The sequence below is a fragment of the Rhinatrema bivittatum genome, chromosome 1 (genome assembly GCF_901001135.1).
Source record: "Rhinatrema bivittatum chromosome 1, aRhiBiv1.1, whole genome shotgun sequence".
Classification (NCBI taxonomy): Eukaryota; Metazoa; Chordata; class Amphibia; order Gymnophiona; family Rhinatrematidae; genus Rhinatrema; species Rhinatrema bivittatum.
The window spans coordinates 212,773,249-212,792,569 of record NC_042615.1 but is presented as its reverse complement, the minus strand read 5'-3'; the positions used below and the strand labels follow the sequence as shown (position 1 = coordinate 212,792,569).

The following is a 19,321-nucleotide window of genomic DNA, read 5'->3' as shown; positions in this document are numbered from 1 at the left end:
TGGTCACACATCGTGGCTAACATATAGCAATCCCTTTGCATGAGAGGTTTCAATCTTTTTTCAACTTGCTCTTTTAAGCATTTAACAAGCATTAACACTTCCTTAGAGAAATCTGGATGATGCAGAAATTCCTGTAATACCTCCTCCAGATAGTTTACTACAGGGATGACACCCACCCAAAGTGGCATTAGCTGAACTCAATGCATCAGTATATACTTTGAAAGGCTTGAGGACATGCACCATGTGTGCAATGTTTGTCCAGTCCTGACATCCAAGAGGATTTTCCAATCCAATTTCAGTTGCCATTGCCAAATCATGAAGAGGTGTCTGCTGTTCAGACAACCTCTCCAACATAAGATAGGTGGAATTCCATCTGGTAGGCCACATCCTGAAGAAGGTTGTGCAAAGGTGCGCCAACTGCTATTTGCCTCTTTCTGAGTTGCTTCCCACTTTTTACACTACGATTGAAATGCCCAGCTATTTTGCGACACTTTTCAATCAACCGCTTCAGGAGTTGACTACTACAACTAGTAGTAGTACCACCTTCCTTGCCACTAAGCCCCAAAGCATCCCTCACTATCAGATGCAGGGTATGTGCAAAGCATCGGATGCCGCTGAATCTGCCATCAGCCAGAGCCTTAATAATATTGGAACCATTGTCAGTAATGAAAAATCCATTTAAGCATTCCATATCACTGCTTCTAAGGAGCCCATTCCATTTTTCCATCATCCCCTGAATTGCGTGTAAGATATTTTCTGAAGTATGGTCTCTTGTCTAGCACTTGAGCATGCAGTAAAGCCCAATGGTATCCTGGCGAAACCTTTTTGGAGCTGCTGCCACTGCCACTGCCAATGCTGCTAGTGCTTACAGGTATTAATGCCTCATCCAGCTGCCACCAATGTGCTGTTAGAGACAAATATGCATGCATTGCATTCATACTAGTCCAAACATCAGTGGTGAGATGGATGCTCCTCCCCTTTGCCCTTGCCATCATAATCTGCATTTCAGCACGACATTTTCTGTATAGGGAAGGAAGCACCTGACGGCTAAATGTACTTCTTGAAGGAAGTTTGTAGTAAGGGGCGAAATAATGGAGCATCCGCTTAAATCCCTCATTTTCTACAATCTGCAGTGGCTGATCATCCAAAGCAATCATTAGAGCAATATGTCGTGTACCCACTTTAGACATTGCCTGCTTCCTGCTCTGTGACATTGCAGAAGAACACCACCCCATCTGCTCCATGGTAGCTTGCCGCTGCTGCTGGGGATGAGGAAGAGGAGACTGCTGCTTCTGCAGATGCACACAATCTGTATCTTCTTTAGTACTACTACTTTCCTTCTGTGGCTGCTTCCCTGTTGCTTTACTTGAAGCCTGGGCAAGCACGGTGGGACCAGCTTCTTCTGCAAGCAACAGTGCTCTATGTTCTCTTTCAAGGTGATATTTCATGTTGCTGTTAGTAAGATGTCCAATAATTCTTCCACGGCTCACCATCTTTTTACAATGGATACATTGTCCAAATCTCTGGTCAGCCACAACATGATAATGATTCCAAATCTTTGATGTCCTTGTACTGTTCCTTACTCTAGGCTGGATACTTGTCATTTTCATACTAGTAGTAGAAATAGTAGTAGTAGTAGTAGTAGTCACACGTGGATGTTCAAATGGTGTAGGGGACAGGGTACCAGCAATACTGCTGGCACTGGCAGTAGTTGTTTGTTTTGCAATCTGACTAACATTGTCATTGCTTCTGTTCTCCTCCTCCTCCTTCTCCTCTGAATGTTTACTAGCCAAAAACTCCTGATCATCATCCTCCTCCTCCTCCTCCTCCTCCTCCTCAATATCTGATTCTTCATCATCATCAAATATTTTCTGTAGCACCATTCTTCATCTAATCTTTTCACCTTTCCCTCAAATTCTGCTCGTTCCTTCCCTTGCAACAAGTTTCCTTGCACTTCTACATCCTCTTTCTTCTCAAAAAATCGCAGTTTTTTCCTAGGGACTGGCAGACAGCTCTTTCCAGTAGCACTATCACTAGCAACACGTTTTTTTCCAGAGGGTACTGGTAGGGGCATTATGATCCTGTGGTCAAAGAAATATATAATAAATATAGTACATTAAACAAGTTAATAAATTAGTTTGGTATTCATTTTTAAAACTTTATTGAGCTAATAGCATTAGCTAGCTAGCTAGCTATTGCTAAGGCTACCCCCAGACCACAGGACAAAGAAGGATATAGTGATTATTTTTTATTAGTCAGTGAGTGACACTGACAATTGATAATTTGATATAGTATACTTACTAATATATTATATTGCAATTTATACCATGCATTGGCCAGAACATCAAACTGCAGCAGACTGAGACTGAAACTAGGCTGCAATACTTCAGTTCACTCATTACATTAGCCTCCTGGCAGGACTGGCTAGGCTTTTCTGTTAATACTACATGCAAGCCAAGCATTGAGGTTAGAGAAGTCCTATTCTTATTTTTTCATATCCTTTTCAGGCCTATTCTGTTCTTTGGACTAAAATAACTTCTCCCTCCCACTTCAAGTCTTACCCACAAATCTCACACACAGGAGCAGAAGCCTTAAGCCAAGCACAAGAAACATAATATAGGATATTGGACAGACTATTGGCCAATTATAGGTTTAGTAGTAGAATTGATTTGATAGTAGTGACTCACTGGCTTTAATAGCTAGTAGCCAGTGACACTAGGCTAATAGCCAAGCTAGCTATTAGCCTAGTGTCACTGGCTATGGCTAGCTAGCTATAAACACTATTAGTGATAAATCTAGTAGATTACACATACATCTATATAATATTGATAAATATAATATTATATAATTTTATATATTTATAAATCTATTAAAACTCTACTGCTACAATGTTCAGAAAGCAGTCAAAGCACCTACCTTGTCCTTTATAAGCAAGCACTGCTGCTGGACTGGAGTGCTGGTGCCTGCCTATGCCTAGGCTAGGAATGCTGCGAACGAAGAGCTCACTCAAGAAACAGAAAAAAAGAGTAGAGCTCAGCTCAGCTCACTGGTTGTGGCTATTGGCTATTTTGGCTAGTGGTACTTGGCTGCTAGCAGTAGCTATATGCTACTGTGGCTAGTGGCAATGGCTACTGGCTGGCTGGCTAGTATCATAGGCTGATACTAGTATCAGCTAGCTAAGCCAGCTAGCAGCTACCCCTTATTAATAACAATAAAGGCTGTATAATATTAGCTATCAATCAACAGCTGCAGCTAGCTATAATGACTGATTGACTGATGTTTTCTCCTCAAACCCACAAAACAAAAGCAACACATAAGCAGAGCACCCCTTATTATATAGCTATTATAGCTACCTATTGACTAAAAGTAGGAGGGAAAATAAACCTATTAATTTAAGTGGCCAATTCAAAAATGATGCAAATGAATATTATGCATAATATATCAAACAAATTCTAGTCACATGATTGATGACTTAATCACAATATCCACAGACACACTACTACAGTAGGATTAGAACTTCAAGCTAAAAGCTAATAGCTCTATCCCCCATTCCCATTCCCCATCCCCCATATAAAACAATCTGTAAAAAACAGCACCTTGGCTGTTGGTAACCTTGGTAATGAATAAAAAACAAGAAGACACCCAATAGGAATACATATTCAACCTTCAATTTAAAAAAAGTGTCAATTTAGTATCAATTTACGTTAGTGCGCACTAACATATATCAACGCGCACTGCCATGTACTGAGCGCGCACTAATAATCCGTTAGTGCGCAGTATGGTGAGGCGCCATGTACTGCGCACTACGTCCAGCGACTGCGCGCTAACGGATAGTCCATGCGCACTAACATCCGTTAGTGCGCAGTAATAAAAAACCGACTTTAACCCGAAAATTCGTGGAATTTTGATTCTTTTTCCCAACTTCCCCAACAATGACGATTTAGACAATGTCGTTGGCATTGACTAAATCGTGAAAAACGATTGCACATCTCTAATACATAGCACCTTTTATTTTAATATTGTGACCTCTAGTGGTCATATTGTTTAATTTGTTCCGGCTGTTATTTTATTGCTATAACAGTGAAATTGTTCTATTTAATTGCATTTTTTTTAGTACTTATATACTCTGTACTTATATATTCTGTAAACAATATTGTAGTTGACACTTACATTGTTAATATATTTGATGCAGTTTGGTGGTCTCTGGGTACAGTGCTGTGTATTTTATTACACCCTTGTACTTTTCCTGGGAAGGAGTGAGAGGGATGGAAGCACCGTTGGTACCAATCGTGAAGAATAAAAAAGGAGGGCAGCTGTGGAACAGAACCCAGGACCTGAGACGCCGTTGAAAGAACTGGTGAGAGGAATTTCATGTTTTGTGCTGATTTCTGGTTTTGTACATTTTAAATGATGTTCATGAATTCTATGGGGTAGATTCTAAAACTTGCGCAGGCGCGTGCACATGGACATGCGATTTTATAACGTGTGCGCATGTTGTAAAATCAGGGATCGGCGCACGTAAGGGGGTGCAGAGTTGTGCACCTTGCGTGCACCGAGCCTGCACCGAGCCGCGCATCCTTTCCCGTTCCCCGTTCCCTACCCCCCACCCCACCTTCCCTTCCCCTTCCTTCCTCGCCCTTTCTCCCCTACCTTTTTGCCGAATTTTCTTTTATTTCAAAACTTACTTCAGCCCTGGGGCTTAAGTTGCGCACACCAGCTAACTGCCAGTGCGTGATCCCCGGCACAGCGGCAAATGGCCGCTGTGCCGGGAGCCTCTGGTCCTGCCCTGCCCCGCCCCCTCCCCGCTCCTTTTTGCAAGCCCCGGGACTTACACGCGTCCCGGGGCTTTACGCGCGTCGCCGGGCCTTTTGAAAATAGGCCCAACGCATGTAACCTTTTGAAAATCTGCCCCTATTTGTGTAACCTATCTTGAAGTACTAAACAAAAGACGAGTAATCAAGTTTAAATAAATGGTATGACATGGGAAAAAGAATTCAACAGGGCTACTGAGACATGTACCAATCCGTGTGTAGCAATTATCTATATTGAATCATAATGACAGGTATTATAGATTATATAATAACTGTAATACTGTTGATACAGTACCATAGTTCACTTATCCTACTAAGGCCTGGATTTATCAAAATGCACTAAATATTGCACACGATAGGAAAAGTGGTGTCTTTTATGGTAATAGCCAGTTTATTGCAAAGTGTACTATCTTAGTGCTTTGCATAGAGAATTGTATTTCCTACATACAACCACTGGGGGAACCATTTTAAGCTGCTGGAGATCCAGCCTAGCTCCACTGGGGAGGGAGGGGGAGGGAGGGAGGGAGGGAGAGAGAGAGAGAGAGAGAGACTAGCCATAATGCCCTCATATTAGGTAGGTATTTATACCTCTTTATGAGGCCTACCTAGTCACTTGAGGTGAGGTTTAGGTATTAGTGTAGGGGTTAAGGGCCACTTTGACATTCAAAGTGAGAAGTATGAACAGAACAGTGCTCTCTTGTGAAGATTTGATGAGCCTCGGAGTGAGGAAACTCACACAAAGATGAGATTTGTGCAATGTTCTCGCAACCTAGCTTGATGGACTCTCTACCTGGGTAACATCAAGCTAGGTTGAGAGAACACTGTACAAATCTCATCTTTGGGTCAGTTTCCTCACTCTGAAGGTCATCAAATCTTCACAAGAGAGCACTGTTCTGTTCGTACGTCTCACTTTGAATGTCAAAATGGCCCCTAACCCCTATACTAATACCTAAACCTCACCTCGCGTGACTAGGTAGGCCTCATATAGAGGTATATATACCTACCTAGTATGAGGTAGGAGGGCACTAAGGCTAGTCTCTCTCTATCTCTCTCTCTCTCTCTCTCAGTGGTTGTAGAAGGACCCTGATGGATAGGCTGGATCTCCAGGAGTGAAAAACTGCATTTGCGAAAACATCCCATAGTGCCATAAAGCCTTTTCGCATGTGTTAAAGGCATTTTTTGCATGCGAAAAAAACCATATAGCACTTTGATAAATGACCCCCCAAGAGCGATCCTATGTGCATTCTTTTCATGTGAAAACTGCAAAACTGAGGGCAAAATACAACAGGTGGGGGAGGTTTTCTGTTAATTTATTTACTTACAGCTAGATTTTATTCAGTTTCTCAAAATAAATATTTAACAACAATGTATTTTTCTTTTCTAACAACTAAAAACCAGTTAAATCTAAAAACAATATTCAGACAAGCAATACTCTCTTTTAAGCTTTTCTTAACTTCAATTTATTTTGCTATATATCTCCTTTTCTTAGAAAGTGAGTCTTTGTGAAATGCTTTGTCTTTCAGAGGAACTTTTATTTGGGAAGTGTGAATACTGCAGCTGTTCCTCTACTATGGAATGGTAAGTATTATTATTCTGTCCTTTACTCTTGTATCTGTTTCTGTTTATCTTGTGTCTGTATTCTCATTCCTGCTCCCTATTTTTTCCTCCACTTTTTCTCTCTGTTCTTGTTCCTTGGTGTGCATTTGTCTTTGTCTCTACTTTCTGTTTTGCTCTTCTCTCTCTTGAACGCGCTCTACTTTACTCAGTCTGTTTGTTATAGTGATGGTGTGGCATACACTTATCTCTAAAATACTCTGGGCTGACTAGCTCTGCTGAGGTTCGAAGCTAATGGGTGCTGGTAGGAGCTCTTGATTTGTGGTGTATTTCTTCTTTTTACTGCTAGTTTATATTTTACCAGTTCAAGAAAAGAATCTCTCTCTATGTACCAATAATCTTCTGCTAGTATGTTACCTAGAATGAATATCCTCAGTGGCTTGATGGTACTGTGAATCTAGCTAACAGGAAAACAAAAGATAATTATGTTCCCCTATCCTTGGACAAGGGCAGAGTCATTTTTCCAGTCCTAGTCTTTCACACCTTTACTTGTCCTAATTTGTTTAGGGTGACGTTAGGGCATATATTACATATTTTCCCCTGTTATAAACGTTATACATAAAAGAGCATCTGCCTGGTAGTGGTGTGCTCTTATTAAAGTGAGTTACTTCCTTTAGAGCCTGATAACTTCTCCCACTTAAAATTAATGTGAAGCAAAGGCTATCTCACTTATAGGAAACATTCACCGTTTATTGCAGGAGCACCACTCTCAAGTTTATTTTTATAGATAAACTCACTATTAAGGCAGTTTTCTTTTAAGGGAGGTACATTCATAGGAAACTTTATATCAAGAGTAAGTTTATATCTTTTGTTTCTTTTTTTTTTTTTTTTTTAATGTTACCACCCTCACTTGCATAACACTATGATACTATGGGTAGTTACAGCTTCTACTCACCCTAGTGCCTGTCAAATACTGATACTATCCCCATGAGTCATTGTAATTTAACAATTACCTTTTCTTATCTTTTTTTCCTTACTTTGGCTGGGTACATGATTCCAATTTATTCTATCACACTCACACAGACATTCATACTCCAGCCCAACACTGTCCTTGTCAGTTTAAAGTGTTGTACTACTCTTTATTTTAGTCTGGGAGAGGAGCAACAGCGAGGAACTTCTCTGAACTACTAGCTTGATTCTAAACTGTCACCCTTCTTCATAGAGTCTAAGATTATTGCTCTTGCTGATGTCATGTCCTTAGGATCAGTTAGAGTTAGAGTCTAACTGGCTGAGGCCTATTTTTATTTTATTTTTATTATTATTTATTTTCATATTTTACTTGTTTTATTTCCTCTTACATTCTATTATTATGTAATTGTATTTTCCTTATTTTAAGCTGTTTTATTATTTTATTTTACTCATTATATTAATTTTATTGGTTGATTGTTTTAATTATTTATATTTGTAAACCATTGTGATTAACAAACAGAATAATGGTCTATAAACTTAATAAATAAATAAAAGGTCTGATGGTATACCTATTAAATGATTTGTTACAGGTCCTCTCATTGTTTTATGTTACTGTTACTGAAATTAGAGAATTTTTTATAATGTTACACTTTCCCAAGACTGTGTCTTTTCCCATGTAAATTTTGATGCTTTAACTATAATTTGTAGTATCTTCACTAGCCCTTTCTCCATTTCTAGGGAAGCCATTATCATGTAGCCTTGGTTACAGTTTCGGAATTTTACCTGGTTATCATGACAATCCTAGTTTTGCTAGGCAGGTGCTGGGTTAAATCATACATGTAGGATGAAAAGGAAGCTACTATTTTAAGAAAATGTCAATCCTTTAAACTCAAATATGCCTTTAAAATATGTCCAATACCCAATTACTTTTATTCTAATGTCTTCAGCCATCTTCAAAAAATCCCCAAGCCTGTCATTGGCATTAAAAATTCACCCTTAAAAAACCACAACTCCCATCACTGAAACAACACTTGAGCAGGGGTCCCCAGTCTCACTTCTAACACCAAAACCTCCTGGGTTTCAGCTGTTTCTGGCCCCAAAATCGATTGGCTTTCAACAAGGTATTTTCAGTTTTAAGACATGCTCCGGAGCCTGGGTGGTGGTGTCATTCATGACCCCCTGGTTCATGAATGACACCACCATTTATTTATTTATCATTTTATTCTTATTGTACTTTATCTGTAATTAAATTTGATGTCCTTGCTCCGAGATTGTGAATCTCGCTGATGTCATTGCTGATATCAGCAGGATTGTGGCCTAACCTGTATCACCAAGCCGAGGACTTTCCGAAGGCCCCAACAAATTAATTTGTCTCTTTTAATTTTTCCATGGCAATGCAGAGCCTCCTTCACTCACTGCTTGTCCCAGCACTCTGATGAGAGAGAAAGCCGATGATAGTGGCCCAACACACTGCTGGCCACTCTGGCTCCTCCTTCAGGTGCTTCAGCTGTATACTGTATAAGGGGTAAAGCTAGTGCGTCAAAAACGCGCGGACAAACCCGGGCTAACTGTGCGCTCCACTGCTGTACTGTATCGGCCCGTGTGCTAGAAAAGTAAACAAAAGTAAGATAAATAAGAAATCAATCTGGTTTTCAAAAGAGGTGGCTGAAAAAATAAAGGTAAAAAGAATAGCGTTCAAGAAATATGTAGGATCCCTAAAAGAGGAACACAGAGAAGAATATCTGGTGAAACTGAGGGAGACAAAGAAAGAAAGCAAAAAAGCAAAAAATCAGGTGGAAGAAAGGATTGCCAAAGAGGTAAAGTGAGATGATAAAACATTTTTCAGCTACATCAGAGAAAGGAGACAGGTCCGAAGTGGTGTAGTGAAATTTGCATGTCCTAGTTCTGTTTTGCACCCTCTGCAAATTTTAAGTTCTTATGATTATTGGGGTGAATTTTCAAACCTGCATGTGGGCATACATGTGCGCGCGCTACGTGGCGCGCGCAAGGGGTGCACACTAGTGCACCTTGTGCGCGCCGACACTTGCAGGCTTCTCCCCGTTCCCTCCCCCCCTAGTCTGACCTTCCCACCCCTTCCCCTATCCTTTCCCCCCCCCCAGCCCTACTCTAATCCCCCCTGCCCTTTGTCTTACCTTTTGCACCTGCCACCGGGCAGGCGCAAATTGCGCACACCGGCAGCCTATCGGCACGCGATCCTCCAACACAGCGGCAAATGGCCGCTGTGTCAGAGGCCTCTGACCCCGTCCCTTGACCACCCCTTTAGTAAAGCCCCGGGGCTTAGACACGTCCCGGCGCTTTATGTGCATCGCCGGGCCTTTCTAAAATAGGCCCGGTGTGAGAAAGCCCCCCTAAGCGCGTAAATCCTTTGAAAATCCGACCCATTATGAGTTTTGCTATTGTATTATAGTTATGATATTCTCTGTTTTGGGAAAGAGGATTCATAAAAGAATACATTTTTTATAGGGTGACCAACTGACAGGTTTTGAACCGTACAGTCCGGTTTTCCCCTCAGTTGTACAGTGTCCGGTTACAAAGTGTAATAGCTCTTGCTATTACAAAGTGTAATTTGCTCTTGCTTCTAGCTGCCGACCAATCAGCTGGCTGGCCACATGCAGGAGACAAAAAAAGGCATCTGCGCATGCTCAGGCTCACAGGCTATATAGGGCTTGTGCATCGGAAAGGGGTGATCCACAGGGGCCAGGGCCCCACCTAGCCCTCCAATTAGAATGAGTGCTGCAGCTGCTGTGAGTGATTGACAAGGCTTGATCCTCCCCCTCCTGCAACTTGCTCACAATCGGGCCAATACAGTAAGGACGCGTAAGAAACAGTGCGGCAGTGCCGGGCGCACCCTCATTTGCCGCGAGCACATCTTGGTTCACAAGCCGCTCAATTCAGTATTCAAATTAGACGCAAATCGAAGCAGCGACCAAAACGCGTCAATGAAGCGGTAAGCGTTCGCAATCCATTTTACTGTATAGAGCGGTATGCAGCGCCTATACAGTATCCAGAGTGCGCTGGTACCTGTCATTTCAAATGTCATTCCACCAGGTAAGTGGATGGTTCTTTTCTACAGACCCTGCTACCTTGAGTGCCCAGCTGGACGTCCAAGCCGCGACCTTGGACGTCTGGCCGGGTGCTCAAGGCAGCGCGGCCTCCGATCATGGACGCCCTGATACAGGAGCGAAGGTCCATGAACGGGCACCGAGACCTTGGACGTCCGAGGTCGCGGCTTCCGTTCATGGACGTTCCTGTCTCTTTCCGGACGTCCATGACTGAAATGCCCCACTGCCTGTACGAAAAATAGCACCAGAGCAATAATATGCATGTTGTCCATGGCGCTGTCCAGTACGAAGCTGACTGAACACCACACTAACGCCAGGGTCAGGGTAGGCGGTAAATATGCAGGTTAAAGACGCAGCAAATAAGCTGGTTAAAAAGGCGATAATCTGGGCGCACATTACTGTATCAGAGGGAATAGCTAAATCGATCATTAACATATCATATACATGCAGCGGGCGGAGACAGATACCGTCCATTTCGGCAAGCGGTAAGGACGCATAAAACCGAATACTGCATCGCGGGTTCGCCTTACGCGTCCAAATTGTGCGTCCAAAGCGGGTTAGAAACAGGGTAATCGCAGCCGCGCTTTACTGTATCGGCCCGAATGGAAGTTACATCAAGGTGTAATTTACACTGCAAGCAAGTTTAAAAACCTAGCAGTTCAAGTTTGTCCTTTTTGATTTTACTTTGCTGCTGCCAGTGGTAAGTCTCAGCCTTCTCTACTCTGATTCTTGCCGTGCAGCCATCACTGCTGTGCGGTGCTGCGCCTGCTAGCTCGGCTGCTGACTCATTTGTCCTGGCAGCCTGTCAATGCTGTCATCTGCTTGTTGTAATGCAGTCTTGCATTCTGCATGCACCATGGGAACTGCTGCCACCATAGTCTTGCCACTGCTGCGCTCTGTGAGTGGGACTCAGCAGGAGCTGCTGCTAGATTCATCATGTAGGCGTCTGCTGCTATTGTCCAGTTCAGTACCATCGAGCACCTTCAGTCACTGACTGTCTCCACAAAGGAAAGGATCCACAAACAAACTGCCAGGACCACCAGATCACGTGGGGGTTTGGTCAAGACCTGCTGTTTGCCCTGCTGCTGTCCAGCTCAGCATCACGCACAAGGACTTCCAAACCACCAGGACAGGTCCACAAGTATGGAAAATGGTGGATGGATGATGGGAGGACTAGGAGAGCTTGTGCACGCGCCGGGAGAGCTGGCATTCACCCGCTCTCCCGCGGACTTTACTGTATCGGCCTGATTGTCAGGTGCACTCTAAGGCACTATTTAATCAATAAGAGTACAACTGTATGCCTACTGCCCACCCATGTTAACCCTCCACAAAATTCAGTTCTGGCTACGTCACTGAGCAGCAGACTTCTGCCCGTAGGGTTACTGCTCATGCGCTTGAGTTCAACAGAAGTGAGGGGAGATTGTATTGCTGTGCCTCAGGCAATGCTACCAATTCAGCTATTTTGTAGCTAGATTTGGTGACTTTTTGAACCAAATGGAGATTTTAGAACTGTGAATGAGACAATTTAGCTACAAATCTAGTGACTTTCTCACAGCTCTAAAATTTCCATCAAGCTCCCTAATTACAGAGCATATCTGGAAGCTGAAAAGTGCTAAAGAGTGAGACCTCCTCTGACTAGAGTACTATAGGAGAGTGAGACCTCCTCTGGCTAGAGTGCTATGCTGGCTGAGCTACTCTCTCTTCCCTCACTACAGCCCCTTACCCCTCAGAACATGCTTTGCTGGTTGACTCGCCCTTATTCCCCCAACCACTGGAGAATCAGATGACATCATGGCTTAACTCTTTGCTAGAAAGAGAATGAACAAATCACAGCCAGCAAAAAAATAAAAGCAGGAGCTGCAGCAACTTTATTATTATATGACAAAATGACAGCAGCAGAACAGAACACAAGGCGCGTGCTATGTTTTATCATCAGTAATCTTTTTTAGTTTTTTTGCTGTGCTGCTGGTAGTGAGGGCAAGTTCTCTGCCATGTTAGGAAAGCCTCTGTGTGAGCTGGCCAGGGTGATCTTGAAGGGCAATGCAGAGGGCCATGGAGACTGTGGGGCCGATGCAGTAAGACACGCATTAAAACGGACGTGCGCATTGAGCGCCGTTTTCCTAACGCACACACATCCAAATCCCCTGGGCACCCAATGAAGTATTAAAATGAGGTGTTGCATTAAAAATGACGCACTAGGGATCAAACGCATTCAGCACCTGGAATTGTAACGGGCACGTGTCCGTTTTATCCTGCTTTAGGATGATTTTGCCCCTTGCTGTTGTGCATGTATATTTGCGTGTAAAGTATGCATGTAAAGTGTGCATGTAAAAGTATGCACCCAGAATTTTTTTTTACATTAAGCCATTACATTATACATTTATTTTTAAACACTAAGCAGTAGATCTAAGTATCACAACGATACTGTAGTAGGAGGAACCACAGAGGACAGTAATTTTTAATTTCTCATGAGCCCTTAACTCATGGATTGACTGAACGCCAGCTCCAGGGCTGGAGTTAAAGTTGCTGTTTTAAAAAGTGTGCATTTGTTTGAATTAACTACCACGGTGTGTATTTCTGTGGTCCTTTTCTTGGGTGTTTGTATAGATATATCCTAGTGCCATTGCCTTGTTTGCACTGTAATAGCTGTATCATTGTGTGTAAATTGCACATTTTGGTCATTCATGCTCGAAAATTAATAAAACATAAGTTACAAAAAAAAAAGTGTGCATTGGGCGCCCGGCAATTTTCTGCATCAAGGGTAATAGCTAATAGCCTCATCTACATGGAATTTACATGTGATGAGCACTATCAGCTACGCATTTGTTTGAGGGCGCGTTTTGGACTCACAAATCTCCTTATTGCATCAGGTGCTAGTCTAGCATGTCCAAAACATGCGTAAACCTGTGTGCTAAGCTGGGAACACTTTACTGCATCAGCCCCTGTGAGTGCCCTGAAGAGAGAGCAAAAAGTGTAAAGGTGGCTGCTGCAAGCTGGGTAAGGACTATCAGCAAGTTCAGACCTTTACATGTTGATGCTGCAGTGCCCTTGGTTAGCCAGTCCAGGGGAGGGAACACTCACTGAGCACATGAGCAACAGAAGACGTGTGGATGTCAGAAAAAGAGAAAGTATGTTGGTCTGAGACAGTGTGTGCATGTCTGAATATCTGAAAAAGCCTGTGTCTGTGTCTGAAAGAATGCGTCAGTGTCTGTCTAAGGCAGCGGTTCTCAACCGGTGGGTCGTGACACACCAGTGTGTCGCCAAGCACACGCAGGTGTGTCGCCACACTTCCCGGTCCCCCGCTGGCCCAGCTGCTCCCCCTGCCCCAACAAAATAGGAACTCATCCGCCCAGGCTTAATATGCTGATAGCCTGGGCGGAACACAGCAGGAGAGCTGGAGTCAGCGGCACCAACATGGTCTCTTCTTCCCGTCCCCCGCAGCCCGGAAGAGGAAGTGGGATGCAGTGGCCCGAAGAAGAGCAGCATGGCACAGAGCAAAAGAGGAACAACTTCAGCCCCCGCAGCGGACTTGAGTCCTTTCTTGAGGCTGCGAAGGCTGGAAGTGGAGGAGGCTGCTGCTGTAGCTAGTTCAGTGGAGAGAGTGAGCGAGCAAGCACATGAGTTTGAGATCCTATGTGTGTGTGTGTGTGAGAGAGAGACAACATGTATGTAAGTGAGTGATTGAGAGCCTGAATGTGTGTGTGCTTGAAAACCTGTTTGTGTGAGACTATGTGTGTGTGATTGAGAGCCTTTGTGTGAGAGAAATAGCATGAATGTAAGGGATTGATTGAGAACCTGTTTATGTAAGTGAGAGAGATCATGTGAATGTATGATTAAGAAGAGCCTGTGTGTATAAGTAAGAGAGAAAGCGTGTCTGTGTGTGATCAAGAACCAATGTAGGTGAGAGAGCATGTGAGTATGTGATTGAGAGCCTGTGTGTAAGTGAAAGAGAGAGCATGTGTGGGTGTGAACGAGTCTATGTGTGTGAAAGAGACAGCATGTATGAAAGTGTGTGTGTGTGTGTGTGTGTGTGAAAAGACAGACAGCATGTGTATAAATGTGTGATTAAGAGCCTAAATAAGTGAGAGAGAACAAGCATGTATGTATGTGCATGATTGAGAGCCTATGTAAGTGAGACAGAGAGCCAGTGTGAGAGAGCGCTTGTGTGTGAGAGAGAGGAGAAAGTTGCAAACAAACCATCCCCCCTCTTGCAAATTCAAACCAATCTCAGGGTACCTGGATATCAAACATTCTCAGATACGCAGAGCTAAAACATTTTTATCCTTATTTTTCTTATTGGGTCTTTATGTCTGCTATTTTTAAATATTTTATTGGTATCTAAAACTTCAGCCCCCGCTGCGGGGGCTGAAGTTGTTCCTCTTTTGCTCTGTGCCATGCTGCTCTTCTTTGGGCCACTGCATCCCACATTCCCACTTCCATCATCAGTTGTTTTGAAATAATCTGTTCTTTTTGTTAGTAAGATTTTACTGCTATTGATTTTATATTTTTTGATTTGTTTTGAGGACTGGTGACTTTTCTCTTTTTCCTTTCTTACACTGCATACAGTCTCTCTGGCTTATTGCGGTTTCTAGTTATGCTTTATGGTCTCTTTATTCTTTGTTAGGTGAGGGTCTGCAAATTTGACTAAGTTGAAGTATTATTCTGGCGCGTAGTTTCTTTGTAGGGCTCTATATTAGCCTGGCTTATTCCGCTTTCCTAATAGGAGGTGTATTGGTGTCTTAAGACCTGGTGTAATATTTTCAGTGTTGCCTTAGGTAAGGTGGTTACTGTTTGAGTGCTGGAAATTGATGCTGTTTTGGAATGGGATGTTTACTATTTATGCAATTTCTGTTCAGACAGAGTACTTATGTCATTCTTAACAATAAAAATAATACTGGATTTTTTTTTTTTATTTCCGCTGTGAATTGGAATGAGCAGTGTGTCACACATGTGAGTGAGGTCTGTCAGGTGTGTCACAATGGGAAAAAAAGTTGAGAACCACTGGTCTAAGGAAATGTATGAGACTGAAAGAATACTCACCAGCTGTGTTGATGCCACTGCACAACATGGGTCTTTTCACCCAATCTGGAGACTTTTCACAGTGGCTTTAGTGACTTTCTTGGCCTTGGCTTATGGTACTGGGGTGGGAGTGCATTGCTGCTGGGCTCAACCTGGGGGGAGGGGAGGGAATAGGCATCGGAATGGGGTGAATAACCTGTGACCTGGCCCCACTAAGTTTTCTAGATGCCAAGCTGCAGAAGATCTTCAGCGTTTTGGCCGGCCCACAAACCACTAATGCTGGAATAGAGGAAGTTTGTTCCTGTAGGCTGTTCTCTCAGTTAATTTCTTTTTGGGGAGATATATTAGTGTGACTTTCTATAACCTTAACCTTTACTACAAGAAAGATAGAGATGGGAGGGGAGAGCGGCATGAGGGAGGTGCACAAATGCATTGGTCCCAAGGTGCCAGAAATCCTATCTACGCCACAAGGAAGGGGCTGGATTAGGGAAAAGACTGGCTGTTTTTATTATACTCACCCTTCCCCTCCTGGAGCAGGAAGCAGAGGGCTGGTCTCTGCTGCCCCAGATTTGGGGAGTTGGCCAATAGGATCAACAGGGTAGAGCCCCAGGTGCTTATGCATAACCAAGCCCTGGTAATGCTCCCAAAATTGCTGGGTTCTGATGCCTGCCTAATGAAAGAGCTAACTTTGGGTTCTTAATTTCAGCCAAAAGGTCAAAAGCCATTCCTCAGTTTACGGCTCAGAGACCCTGTGCTTCAGCTTAGCCAAAAAGAGGCCAAGAGCAATATTCAAGTTTGTTCAGTCTAATGAGAAACCAAAACATCAGAAAGCTGCCCATCAAAACAGCTGTATTCCGGTGGCTGAGTTTATTCTTCAAGGAGTTTTCGGGGAGGAATAATGACCCAAAATAATACAAACCTCCTCCACTTTATCTCAGAATGTGCAACCATTTCCTTCCCACCCTTCAAAAAAGAATTACCAAGAATGATTATTACTGGATAGAGGGCAGGAAAATGGGAGGAGGGAGAAGCCTATGGTAATGAATTTAAGGCATTTAGCCTCTGAAAAGTCCGGTTTCCATTGAAATAAAACTAAAAATCCACAGAAGGAAGGAAACAACTAGGCGAGAAAAATGTATTACATAAAGTTCATTCAGGGTTTCTCTTCATTTCTACACCAGTTCCGAGCTTATAGGTACCATCTTTTCAAACTCGCCTGCTTCAGGAACTACATTTACCAGAATTCGCTTAGACAGTCGCTAGGCGTACACATTTTAGTCTCATTACTCGCACCAGCTAATGACGAAGTAGGATGAGCCTTTTCCCATTCTAAGAATTGTCATCTCCTCTCAACCAAGCTTACACTTGTCACCTTAGACAGCATCCTGACCTTGCTACGTCCGACGCTGTGGAGTCTCCTTTTCCTTCCCGCCCATCAGGTCACGTTGCCTATTGGCTCGCTCCGCTGTCAGTCGGGCGTAGGGGGCGGGCGTGGGCACCGGGTTTGGTTGTGCCGTGATTCTCCTTGCGTGGGATATCGCGAGCACACGTGTAGCTGGAGAGAGTCACCATGGCGGGCCGGGGCGTGCAGCGATTGCTGCGGCAGAGCTATGTGGTGCTGGGAGCCTCGGCCCTGCGGTGAGTGTTGGGGCTGGAGAGCGGCCTAAGTTGGCCCTGCTTGGGGTGAGACGCCGCCGCCGCCGCGTCCGGCAGGGGAATGACCTCTTGTCTGCCCACCGCTATCACTGCAGTCTGTCTGGGACCTCCGAATCCGTGGCGGAGCTGTGACACACTGCTTTCTCTCCCGATCACCCCACTCCCATCGCCAGTGGGATTGTGGCCCTTTGCGCCGTTCTTGCCCGCCCCCCCGGTGTTATCTTCTCTGAAAGACTACGGAGCTGAGGCTCTGTCCCACTCCCAGGATTGTTTCTCCCACTGTCCCCAATCTCGCGGTGGGGGCTATTCTTGATTAGTGGTTTATGGTGATGCAGAATCGATATCGGTTGCAGCTTTGCTGGATAGCCAGTGAGGCCTGCATCACACGGCCTTGAATGGGCCTCTCTTGCTGCTGGTTGCATCACCTGAGCTAGGTCTGTGCTTTGTAGTCACTAATCGTTATGTCGTACAGCCTACAAGGGACTTTCAAAATACGCGTACCTAATGGTTGAAAGTATAGTTTTGATGAGCCAAAAAGTTCAGGTATCTATGTGTAACCCTTCCTTCTTGGATTTGCTGTGTCTTGAGGGTCCATAAACTAATTTGTATCTGGGCTCCATCCTCATTCTCTTCCATTTTCCCCATTTCAGTGGGGTAGGCTCTCTCTGTTGGGGGAAAGAATAATCTTTTAGGGCTAGGGTAGGTGACTCCTCCTTTGTGTGTGTACATTGTCCCAGCTGTTTGGGGCAAGTACTGATACAGGTGAGATGGTAGTAACACAATCAATGTGTAAACAATATAAGGTCCAAATAGATCCAGATGTAACGAGGGCTAGAGATTACACAATTTCACTGTTCTCTTCCTCTCGGGCCAATACAAAAAAACCCATGGGAGAGCCGGCGAGCGCCCAGGCCACTTTCCTGGGCACGCAATTCAGAAAGCGAAAATATGCAAATGAGGGCCGTGGTAAAAGGAGGCGCTAGGGACACTAGCGCGTCCCTAGTGCCTCCTTTTTGACAGAAGCGGCAGCTGACGGCTGGTTTGACAGCCGATGCTCAATTTTACCGGTGTTGGTTCTCGAACCCGCTGACAGCCACAGGTTTGGAAAACGGACGCAGGCAAAATTGAGCATCTGCCTTCCAACCCGCGGGCAGATTTTAACTTTTTTTTGGGGGGGGTGGGCCTCCAACTTAATATTGCTATGATATTAATATCGTTATGATATTAAGTCAGAGGGTGTATAGAAAAGCGCTCGCTTTCTGCACATAAATATTGCATCGGCCCCATAGTGCATTGCAGGGGGGTCATCAAGAACGTATTTAGTCAGAATTAAGTAAAGTGCATTGTAGGTAGAGAGAGACACTGCTATCTGTCTTTGTGGCCAGATAAGTTGAATTTGTATTTAAAGGTAGCCATAATGTAGATTGGTTTCTTGCTGACATTCATTCTTCTGCATTCCTGTGTTGCATGGTTTGAAATCTCTCTCTATTCTTACAAGCTTAGGGGCCGATGCAATACAGTGCGCTCAGCCGAGCACACTGTTAACCGCAGTCGGACGCGGGTTGAATAGGCACTAATCAATCCCCTAATGTGAAAAACCCGACATTCGTTTTCGTGATGGCCGTACGCCGGTAAGGAAAATAGATGCCGATAAACCCGTCATCTGTTTTCCTTGCCGGCGGACAGCCGAGTCCCGAAAAACGATTGGGTTCTCGTTAGCAAGGAAGCACAAGGGTCGCACAAGCGAACCTAGCACCTCTTTGCTAATGCGACCCCCTAATTTAAATATTGCATGGCGCCTCCCCTTGGGGGGTGCCTGGGCCGCGTTAAGAAAGCGAGCGCTGACTGTTCAGCGCCCGCTTTCTACGCTAATTAATTGCATCGGCCCCTGTGTGTGTTAATTAACTGTGTGTGTTAATTTAAAAAAAGGATGGTTTCTACAAGAGTTGTTTGTACCCACCCAACCTTGGGGTGTTTTCTTCTTAAATAGTTCTTCCATGGACTTAGGTAGCAAGGTAGCTTAGGTAGCTACTTAAGTCTTCCATAAGACTTAAGTAGCAATCTAACAACTTGTATATTAGTCACTATTAGCAGAATGTCTGATTCAGTGTAACAGTTGTAGTGCTTATGTCTCAAGGCCTGCCAGTTGGAGACTTAAGAGATGTCCAATTTGCTTTCAGTTGTCTGCAATGAAAAAGCAGCTGATTCATCTAAAAATGGAATTGCTCA

General features: G+C 43.9%; 1 protein-coding gene across 1 annotated transcript in view; it reads left to right on the top strand.

Annotated features, from left to right (window-relative positions):
* Positions 1–16,919: 16,919 nt before the first annotated feature.
* GRPEL1 (GrpE like 1, mitochondrial) overlaps positions 16,920–19,321 on the top strand; it is a 35,755-nt gene continuing 33,353 nt past the window's right edge. The window contains exon 1 of the mRNA XM_029591626.1: positions 16,920–17,074. Coding sequence (XP_029447486.1) covers positions 17,007–17,074 — 68 coding nt within the window. The 5' untranslated portion in view covers positions 16,920–17,006. The remainder of the gene's footprint in view (positions 17,075–19,321) is intronic.